General features: G+C 36.1%; 1 protein-coding gene across 2 annotated transcripts in view; it reads left to right on the top strand.

Annotated features, from left to right (window-relative positions):
* Nucleotides 1-5,719: 5,719 nt before the first annotated feature.
* The window catches only part of crtc1b (CREB regulated transcription coactivator 1b), a 33,835-nt gene continuing 27,665 nt past the window's right edge, over nt 5,720-11,889 (top strand). For both annotated transcript variants that reach the window (XM_056266531.1, XM_056266530.1), the window contains exons 1-2: nt 5,720-5,923; nt 7,469-7,585. In XM_056266531.1, coding sequence (XP_056122506.1) covers nt 5,798-5,923; nt 7,469-7,585 — 243 coding nt within the window. In that variant the 5' untranslated portion in view covers nt 5,720-5,797. The remainder of the gene's footprint in view (nt 5,924-7,468; nt 7,586-11,889) is intronic.

Genomic DNA, 11,889 nt, shown 5'->3' with positions numbered 1-11,889 from the left:
CGACGATGATGAAAATAGCAATTAAACCAGAGTAAAGATGATCTCGAAAGACCAATAGCATGCAATTTATCCAATAGAATATAGTGATCAACTAAATCAAAGGCTTTGGAGAGATCTAAGAAAATGGCACCGGTACACAGATTGTCATCAAAACTAGAGAATATATCGTTAGAGAGTTTTAAAAGAGCAGTGGTAGTGGAAAAGTGTTTTCTGAAACCTGATTGGCATTGAGTAAGTAAATTATTATCAGATAAATAACCAGATAATTGATTAAAAATTATTTTCTCAAAAACTTGAGCCACACTATTAATTATTGATATTGGTCTATAATTGTTCAAATTTTGTGAATCTCCACCTTTGTGCAAAGGAATAACTTTAGTACATTTCCAAGCAAGAGGCACTTCGCATGTATCAAATGACATGTTAAAAAGCACAGCCAATAGTGGTGCTAGTACATGCGATGCAAGTTTAATGAACTTACCCTCAAGACCATCAGGGCCAGGACTACTGCTATTGGAAAGCTTATTAATAGCCTGTTGAACTTCCGTTGATCTAACCTGTCTAAATTTAAAAGAGCTTCCGCAGGGTTGGCTGTTAAGACACGGGTCTGCGAGAAAAACAGGAGGTTGGATAAGCGGTATTTGAGAAAAAAGCAAACTAAAGGCATTAGAAATCACAGCTGGATCATTAGTTATTTCATTATTAATTATCATATTATTTGAAGTATTATTAGACTTACCAATTAGAGTATTAGCTCGCTTCCAGAATTGCTTTGGGTTACTTAGTTCATTTGACAGGCTATCACGATAAAAATAGGCTTTAGCGTTTCTTGTTTGAGTTGTACATAAATTTCGTAATCGTTTGTATTTTTCCCAGTCTTCAGGCAATTGTGTATGTTTATGTTTAACCCAGGCCCTATCCCTCTTTTTAAAAAGATTAATAAGAACACCATTTACCCAAGGCAGATGATGGCCTTTAACCTTAATGGATTTCCATGGAGCATGCCTGTCAATAACTAGCCCAACTTCAGTATAAAAAAAAATCCCAAGCAGCTTCAACATCAGGAATTAAGTAGAACCTATCCCAATTTATCCTACGAAGGTCATTAACAAATAGATTATTATTAAATGATTTAGTTTCCCGTACCTTGATATATTTAGGAGGAAGATGAGGAGTTGCAATTTTCCAGATACAATAAATAATGGAATGATCACTAAAACAGTCAGAGAGAACTCCAGAAGTCATTATTCTGTGTGGATGAGAAACAAGAATCCAGTCAATGAGAGATTTAGAGTTAGAGCAAATTCTAGTGGACTCAGTGATGATTTGAGTCAAATTAGCACCATTAACCATATTACGTTCTTTGACTGTAGAAGAATCATTCCAATTTAAATTAAAATCCCCCAGTAGAATAGTTTCTCTCGAGTCACCCAATAATGATACCGTAGCTAAAATGTTCTTAACAGACTCTAGTTTAGGAGCTGTAGGCGGTCGGTAAATATTGCCTATTATCAAATGTTTATTTGCATGAAGAGTTAACTTAACAAAGATACCTTCGAAAAGCTCAGGTTTCACCTCAGGAATAATTAGCTGTGAACTCAGATTAGATGAAATATAAGTAACGACTCCACCTCCCCTGGAACCTCTGTCAGCCCTATACATTACATAATTTTCAAGGTGAATAAAAGCATCAGTAGTACTATTAGTAAGCCATGTTTCAGACAAAGTAATTATATTGGGATTATTATAGGACAGCCAAGCTCTAAACTGATCAATTTTAGGGAGTAAACTACGGATGTTAAGATGGATAGCATGGAGACTTTTACCCATAGAATATATATTTGTAATCAATGAAAACAAAGCTAACTAACCTTGTGAGGTAAAAATCGTGAAAGTGAAGAAGAGGTGAACATGAGAGCCAACACCATATACACACACACTCAACCATACCTACATTTAAAAAAAACAAAAACAAAACAATAATACAGAAATCCACACACAAAAGCAAGATAACAAATTAAACTAAACTGTCTTCATTCACTCCCCTGATAATAGAACCACTGAGTTATTTTCCACAACGTAATTAAGTGCTTCAAGATTGATAATAAATCCCTTAAAGTTAATAGATAAGATAAATTAATACGCAAAAAGAATACACACTCAATACATTTTTGTTTGCTTTATAGACCCAGTGGTGAGATAAAATAAAACAGCATATATTGAACAACCAAAAACAGCAATCTGCAAGGTCAGAGAAAATCAAACACTCAAGTACACAAAACTTCCTTCCTTCCCTTTCCCTTAAAACAAAAAGAGAGAAAAAAAAAAGTAAACAACAAACAATCATTGTGATTGTGAATTAAGGTTTTGTTTTTCTCTGAAGAGACACAATCACAGATTTAATTTAGGCTTCTATTCACCTATAAACATTCATCAACACATTAATCAGTTGTGGTAAACGGAAGCTCAAGCATGTTCGCTTGACTAGCGAGAACCAATGAGGTTTATTCCCGTGTTACGCAGCACTTTTGAGCTTCAGCAAGAACCAATGAGGTTTGTTCTCGCGCATCAAGCAGGTTCAGTTGAGCTTGTGTTTTATGTTCTCTTATCAATGTTTATATGTGGATAAAAGCCTAAATTAAATCTGTTCATCATATAAAGCGATCGAGCCTCTTCAGAAACTTTGGACTAAACCTTTCAATTGATATGGATTAGTTTTACGATCACTACAAGCTTTTTGAAGCGTCAAAGTGGTAATTCCGTATAGCTACCAATGGAGGGACAGAAAGCTCTCAGATTTCATCAAAAAGATCTTCATTTGTGTTCCGAAGATAAGCAAAAGTCTTTTGGGTTTGGAACGACATGAGGGTGAGTAATTAATGACAGAATTTTCATTTTTGGGTGACCTATCCCTTTAAAGACCCACTCCGATGAAAATAATGTTTTTCTAGGTGTTAACATGTTCTTGTGGCATTTTTCTGATGTTACAGGACATATCTTGAGAAAAATCAGCTCAAAGTTGTATTTCTGAGTATTTCTACATTCAAATGGCTGTGAATCAGTAGCAGACGCTAAAATGCCGGCTAAAATCGACTGGAGTTGTGACGTAGTAACTCCACTGGGCGTCTCCACACGCGACGTCTTGGAGTGAAATAATGATCGGTGATCGGTGATAACTTTGATTAACTTCGGATAATAATAATTAACGTGTATATAATACTGTTGCCCCACCGGTATTGGGGGTGTAAGCTAGCGGGAGAGACAGAGCTCTCAGCAACGTGCAGGGGGAGGGTCGTCTCCGTGCCAACGGCTCCGCCCACAACGCAGAGGCGAATTGCTAATGAGCTACTGCCGCTCTGCTGAAGCAAAGTCCCAGAAAACGGCACAGGTTTTGTGATTTTGGCTAAAAATTGCATAATCATAATTTAAAGACCACTGGGAATGTTTAAAAATAGCTCAAAATATGATCGGAGTGGGACTTTAAGGTGTCAGAAACAGTGGGTCCCATTCACTAATAATTGCGTGGATTATTTTGTATTCGTTCGCACTTATCATGAAAAATTTCCACCTAATTCACAACACATGCGTAGTGCACACATGAATTTGTTCTTAATCTCTTTCTAATGTTAGTGAATTTGGACTATTGTAAATGAGCCGCTATGTGCACAAGGTTAGTCATTTGCATAAAATACGCCTAAATCATCTCCATATAAGGGCTTTCAGCACAACCTTTCCTTTACAGCTTTTCGTCACTCAAGTCAAACATACTGTATGCCGCTCTCTGCAGACGCACTCGCCAGATCCTCAAGCAATGCCAAGTGTGTCATTCTCAAAACCAGTCCAAACACAATAAACACCTTTTATACAGACCCAGATTAGACCTTTCATTGCTATATATGATGAATATATTTAAGATGAATTCTGTTTGCATTTAAATATTTTCCTTTTTATCATTTTAAAGCTGTATTTATTAGTTGTATTATGCAGTTTTATACAAAAATAATGTAATGTAATGCAATATAATTATAGTCGTTTCAAGTCACCTTTGTACTACTTTATACAATACAAATTGTTTCAAAGCAGCATTACAGTGAAAAACAGGAAAATGACGATTAAATGATGCAAACAGAATTCAACTCTGCTGTAAAGCAGCTCTAAAAAGACAATAGTAAACAGTCATTCTGTTGAAGTCAGTTCAGTGTTGATTCATTTCAGTTCAATAATTGTGTAAAGTACATCAATTATGAAATGAGTTCAATTCAGCTAAAGGTAAAACAGCTCTGTAGAAAACAGTGTGCAGAGGACATGTTCTTGTGGTCTTTGTGCCTTGTGGGCTGTGGATCTGTGCCGATGGCTGTCGTGTCGACGAGGTCTTCATAGGTGATTGTTCTAGTTGACACGGTATCTGCTGACATACAGGTCTGCGATGAGGTTGTGACTAGGTGCAGGTCCACCATCTGATCTGGATACGACCCGGATCTGGCTGACTACGGTAACCTCGGGAATCGGGATAAGGATGAGATAGACTGATATTAGCATAAATACCATTCTTCATACGATGTAACAAGTACATCTGGTGTTGTGGGAAGTCAGCAGGCTTTGTGAATGAGACCCATTGTTCTTTCCAACAACACAAATTACATTCTGTGTATGTATACAGATGGTTAATTTACCAAGGTTACAGCAGTAAATGACGTGTCACCCTTAGCTCAGGACTCATTTACCTGCAAGATGTAAAGCTAAATATGGACAGCATCTGGCAATACTTTTGAGTAAGTTAGCTGGGTCTTTACACATGAACAAATGGCCTTTTATCTTGTACTGGATTTATGCCACAGATCAGCCTTAATTTACCTGTTTGAAGTTCTGATTGATTATGTAAACAACAATTTCAACCCAAGCAGCTTTTAATCTAAAAAAACAATTTCAATAATTGTTTTTGTGACAAATTCTGTATAATTTTTATGTAAATGTACTTGTTACATTTTTAAATGTGTGTTTTTTTTTTTTTTGTTTTTTTTTTTTTTTTTTAAACACTGAATGTATTATAGCCTATTGGTAGCACTTTTGCAGTTATCCTTTGTCTTCCATGTGTGAAATTATGTTTTTGTTTTTATCCATCTGCTGTGTTGTGACCTAAAGTGTGGTCTAAATAAAAATACACACAAATGTGTTCTCAATTTCAGTGATACTATTACAAAAATAACGTTTTTTTGCAAGTATATAAAGTTTTTTACTTATTATGTAGGCCTGTTGTTATTGCTGTGTGCAAAACAGAAATTTATAGGCTCCTATTTTCTATTGCAATAATGTAAAACAAACTATAGTCAGATTTAGGGTAAACGCTTTATTTTGCGATATTTACCAAATAATATTAACATAAATAAATAAAAAACACTGATAGTGAATCGTGAGCAAAATTGAATTAGGCTACTAAATGAAAAATATATATATATTTCAATAGCCTAAATCTCAATATAAATGTTTATTTGTATTGTTTAAGTGTCCCCTAGCCCCCTCCCTATTTTGAATACCATGCTATATAGGCCTAGAACATTCATCATCACAAACACCTCTTATCTTCAACGCAAATCTTCTATCAACACATGAAACTAGTTCATTAAAAAATATCGGACTCAGCTAGTGAAGATTCTGGTGGGCTTGTTTGTTTTATCAATCAGGCGCTCCTCCAGTTGTCTCTGGACTCCAATGCCCACAACTCTTCCCGTGATGACGCCGCCGGAGCAGCGCACAACGCGTCTCACGCAACGCTCTGTGTTTTGGAGAAGAACAGAAGATGGCGACCTCAAACAATCCGCGGAAATTTAGCGAGAAAATCGCCCTTCACAACCAGAAACAAGCGGAGGAGACCGCGGCGTTTGAGGAGGTCATGAAAGACCTGAGCATCACGCGAGCTGCACGGGTACGTGTGTCAGAAACGGATACGTGTGTCGCGAATAAACGCGCGCTTAGCACAGCTGCTATGTATAGATTATAGCCTGTATATGATTTGAGAACACTTTTGTCGCCCGAGAGCCGTGACAAATCGGTGAAGGACGATAATGATGTCTCAGGGTTTGAGCGTAACGGGAGGCCGATCGGATGCATGAGATCAGAGATGCTGAGGATGCGGCCGGACAGATGTCGTGCACATCTGTTTTGGCCGCTAATGGATTGTGATTGCTTTTCGGTCTTTTATTTCTTGGCTAAATAATGAAATGTCATATAGAGTAGACCGTGGATAGTTGTCATATAGGCAAGTTGTCACAAAATATGTAGGCTATTATTGGATTTGAGTTAAAAGTCTACACGTGTGCATTGTAGCAGTTTTGTATATTTGATTAAATTCAACTAGGATTTAAATGTCATGTTTTTGTAAAGTAAGTAAATGTAGTAAAACCATACTGGGATGCATAATGAAGATATATTCAGTGTTACTATTGTTAAATACAACTAATACAATAAAAAAAAACATTTTCATTACTAAATATTTCAATTAACATTAAATCAAATTAAATTAAAAAACATTAAGGATCATTTTATTTCAGCGTGTTGAAACATTTCTAATTTTTTTTTGTTTAACTTGAAGTGATAATAAAAAAAAACTACAACAAATAAATAAGAATGAATAAAAACTATAGACATACAAATAAAAGACTAATACAAATGACAAAAATACACAACACTATTACTAAATCTTTAAAATGAAAACATCTAATTCAAAATATTAAAATCTTTAATATTATATCAATGATACTAAAATATAACCGGATAGATATTGGTATTTTTTATAAATGTCAGGTCAGGGAATGTTGTCACGTGTTTTATGTTTTTTTTTGTTTTTTTTTAATAATTTGTTCATTATAATTTGACCAAAACAATGGTTTGGTATGTTTTTGTATGGGACTTTTCCATTTTTATTATTGTTCCATTATGATTAATGTTATTTTATTTAAATGACTGATTACCTAACTTATACATACGTAAGTTGTTGAATGTCCCTGTTTACTTTTATTTGATAGGGTTTTATACATTTCTTCTTCTCAAATCATTGTCAATAGACGGTATGTTGTGACAACTTGCCCCACTATTGGTCAACATAAGTTAAATGAACTGTTGTTGTTGTTGTTGTTTTTTCTGTGAAATGTTCTAAACTTATTTTAGTCATGACTTCAAGTTTAACTTTTGAAAATAAAGAAATATTCACAGGAGGAAAATGTCTGGCATTTAGCCCTGGCCTCTATTGAAATACAGCCTATTATGTCCCTTGGTATTGAACTTATGACATTAGTGTGAGTCACATAAGTTGAAACCCATATTCTGCTACTTTTTGTTAACTCTCACTGGTCTGCTTTTCTCATTCTTCACTTGATAAAGTGTTTTTACTCCCCAGTATCTGGTTTACGTTTCATTCATGCTTTCATTTCGTCATTCACTGCTGCTTTTCACGCACTGTTATTTTGCACAGCTGCAGTTACAGAAGACCCAGTATTTGCAACTAGGCCAGAATCGAGCTCAGTGCTATGGAGGGTCACTGCCCAATGTCAATCAGATTGGAAATAGCAACACTGACCTCCCTTTTCAGGTGAGACCTTAGAAACTTCATAAGTTTGAAAATTCTGTCGTACACACATGCTGTCACTTTATGATTGAATTTCTCTTCAGCTGATCTAATTACAATTATATAAACATCATAACTGATGAAACTCATAGTGCAAGATGGGTCATTTCTCTTATGCAGTACCTTTTCAACTAACTAAAAAAATTTAATATGCTTGTGATGTACTCTAAGTTAAGCTTAGATGCTTTGAGACACTTCTACTCTAGTAATTATAGCTAGATTGACACAACTGGTAAGAAAATGAACCTTATGAAATAACACGATGGGCATAACAACTAAAGTTAGTCATTACTCAGTGAGATATTGAGCATTAGCCAACATGAGAGTATCTTTTTCTGTAGTGCTGTCAATCGATACAAAAAAAAACGAATTAATCACACATTTTTCTGTAATCTCGATTAATCGCACCTAACATTAAAGTTTTAAATATATTTTTATATTGTAATACTTTCACATTGAATCTCCAAAATAATGTTGATACAACATAAAGATGGTATATTTTAAATATTTGTTTAATGACATCTTTTTAGTAAGCCAGTATAAAGGACAGTATCACTGATATACTGATTTGTCTCTATAAAATTGATTTTCCCCCTCATTATTTACCCTAGTAAATAATAATAATAAAAAAACTATACCAAAATGTATTAAAAATACATTATGTTCATACTAAGTATATTAAAAGTCCATTAACATTTACTGACATATTGCTTGAGACTTACTGATATAAATATTATAATTAAGCTTTATTTGGGTTACTTTATTGCACAAAATATTCATGGCCCCCAGAATATTTTATTGTATGAATATTTGAACATGGAATACGTCAAAAGAAAGAACAGACCCTCTGCTTTTAAACAGAAAACTAGTTGTATTGTTACAGATCTATGAGGGAGGACTCAAATGCAGAGATGAGTGATCAGGGGTTTATTTGAAAGACAGCAGACAAGACAGGATATTGCGAGGGAGAGAAGGTGAACAGTCCAAACAGTAGGCAGGGATGAGGCACAAAGACAGGCAGGCGACCGCTGAATCCAACCTAGGATGACAGTAGGAGGGAGGGTAGACACAGAATGGCAGCAAGAGACTGGAGGAGAACAGTAAGTGGCAGGCAGGATCACACAGTACAAGGGGATCGACTCTCAGGGCACGAACAATTACTGCACCGGTCTTGCTGCTTGGCTGATGGTGTAAGTGGCCATGGGAAGCTCAGCTTGGAGGACAAACTAGGGAAGACAAAAGACACAGCAAGGGGAAGACAAAAGACACAGCAAGAACAAGACACGACGAGACTAGCACACAAAGTTTATGGCACACAGAAAGTATATACTGAACTGGCCAAAACCTGAGGGCAAGAGAACACATATAAAGGGAGCTGCTGCTGAGAACAAGAGGAGCAGGTGAGCACACTCAGACAAGGAACAGGTGAACACACTCAGGCAAACGAGGACTTAACTAAACAAGAGGGCGTGGTACTGGGAAACAAGGAGGCGCACATGGAACAGAGGAGCACATGGCCAACACAAACAAAGACAGAGCCATATGTTCAAGCACAACACAAACATAGGCTGCGTTTACACTTGGCATTAACATGCGACCTGTATCCGGATGTTGTCCACATACACATTGAAAAGACAAGTGTAAACGCGCTTCTGATCGGAATGTTATCCGATCAGCGTGTCCAGGTTCAGAGGTAGTCGAGGACTCATTGACCCCATTTACACCTGGTATTAAAATGAGATCTGTATCCAGATAAGTTATCCGTATAATAAGTGTTCTGATCTTACCTTTGCGTTTACACCTTGTATTTTTAATGCGTTCTCGTTATCCACATTGAGTTCGGATCTCTGTCCTCCAGAAAAAAAAAAGAAAAAAAAAAGACGTTTGGCAGGTACGAATGCCATCACGTCGTACGGATTGCGTTTACACATAGTAAAGATCCGAACACAATGGGAGCCAGACTACCTCCAGATGTGGTCAGGCAGATCCGATCACAATCCGATCTCAACATATTTACACCTTGCATTAACATGCGTTTTTTATTATCCGGATAACTTATCTGGATACAGATCGCATTTTAATGCCAGGTGTAAATGGGGTCATTGTGATCGGATCTCAGTGTAATGTAAACGCAATCCAGGCATCGTGGCTGCATTCACAGGTGGACGTCACACAAAACCCCGCCCACTGTCATTATTTACATTACTGCATCTATCCACATTATTAGTACTTGCAGCCTCTTCATACTCCTCATTTTCCGAGATTTGTAAAATGTACCCTGACTGAAAACTGTTTTTAGAAGAAAACCCACCACTTCAGGTCGACTTTGCCATCCTTTTTTTTCTTTTTTTTCGGGAATGTGAGATCCGATCTGTGATCCAGATACAGAAGCCACTTGATGTGGACAGGTGTAAATGCACCATGTCCTGATTGGCTTATGATCCGATCTGCTTGATCGGATCACGGTGATCGCATGTTAATGCCAAGTGTAAATGCAGCCTGAAACAAAGACAACACAGACAAAGCTGCCAGGGCAGAACCCTGACATTTATTCTAGCTTAACACATTCTTTCCAATTTAGCACAATCAAATGTACTTAAGTATATCTTTAGTTGGACCTCAGCACTATTTCCGGATAATTAAAGTGCATTTACAAAATTAGTTGTTCCAATTTAGTACTTTAAGTATATCAGTTTACTATACCAAAGGTACAATTGCAGGGTATTTATAGTACCATAAAGTTCATATATGGGGCGGCAGTGGCTCAGTGGTTCATGTGGGTTGTCTACAAACCGGAAGGTTGGTGGTTCAATCCTCGGTTCCACCGAGGCAAATTGTAAAGCGCTTTGGTGGCCATTGGGTCTGTGAAAGCGCTATATAAATGCAGTCCATTTACCATTTATATGTACATGCATTTGTTGTATACTTAGCATAACATAAGTGTATTTCTAATACATTTTGGTATATTTATTTTTCACCAGGGTATAGCCATTCAACATTACAGGATAATTGAATAGGCTATAAAAAAACACTTTTTAATTTAAGTGAACTTACAATCTTCACATAAACCCATTGTAATAAATGTCACATTTAGATGTGCTTTTAATATATTTGAGCTCAACACTAAGATTTTCTTTCTACTGGACCAGTCGGGCCAGTTCAGACTTTTACATGACCTGCTAAAATGCACAAAAAAATTATTGTTTTTATTGTTTTTGACCCAGGTAACCTTCTAAACAGTGATTTAAGATTTCCATGTACTGTAGGTCTTACAGGTAAATATACAGAAAATAAACACATTAATGACAGACAGCAGCAGGTTTATTAGGCTGCTGTCACTTTAATAACTGATACACATGAAGCGGATCTGACACCCTGTTTTCTCACAACTCTTTACGTTCATTTAACTTTTTAACTCATTTAAGACTGTGCTTACGAGGAATTTTGTGTGGTTTCTTTTGTCCGATCAAGTGTGAAAGAGAACTCAGTGGGGTGCTGCCGTGCTGTCTGAAGCGACATTCTGTGCACATGTTTCGGGTGTTAGTTCACAGAGAGACACTTCAAAGACAGCGCACCAGTACAGATTTGAGTTATTTTTTGTGTTTCAAATATTTTTATTAGAGCACATGTTCATATCGTTATAATTTCAACATCATACACAGGAGTATAATGTATAACCACATAGAAATGTGTGCAGTTAGGACATACAGTCCTCTTTTTGTTTTAGAACATACAACAATGTCAAAAACAAATAATAATATAAAATAAAAACAGAATCAACAGATAAACATAGAATATAGAGAAAAAACAACAACAAAAAAAACCTAAATAATCCCTCTTTCCCACCCTACCCAGCCTAATCCTTCCGTCTAGATATTACTTTATTATAGTTAGAGGGAAACATTAATTTCCACTGCCAGGAGAGAGATAGTGAATGAGAGGTGACCACACTTTTTTTTAAAGTGTGGGAGTTTATCCATAAGAATATATTTTATTCTCTCTAAGTAGAGAGTGTTAGTAAGATCACTGAGCCATAACTTTGTGGTGGGTGCTTCTTTATTTTTCCAATGCATGAGAAGTAGCTTCTTTGCGGTGATGAGACTATAGGACAGGAGGCATTGTTGATAGTTGTTTAACCTTTTAATATCCTCTGAAATTCCTAAAATAATGATGAGAGGATTAGGCTCCAATTGTATTTTAAGTATCCTAGAAATTAAACTGAAGATATTAAACCAAAAGATTTGAGTTATTTTTTGCGTATTATCACG

The sequence above is a fragment of the Rhinichthys klamathensis genome, unplaced genomic scaffold (genome assembly GCF_029890125.1).
Source record: "Rhinichthys klamathensis goyatoka isolate OS25496 unplaced genomic scaffold, OSU_Roscu_1.1 h1tg000249l_1, whole genome shotgun sequence".
NCBI classification, from domain to species: domain Eukaryota; kingdom Metazoa; phylum Chordata; class Actinopteri; order Cypriniformes; family Leuciscidae; genus Rhinichthys; species Rhinichthys klamathensis.
This window is presented reverse-complemented; position numbering and strand designations above follow the sequence as displayed.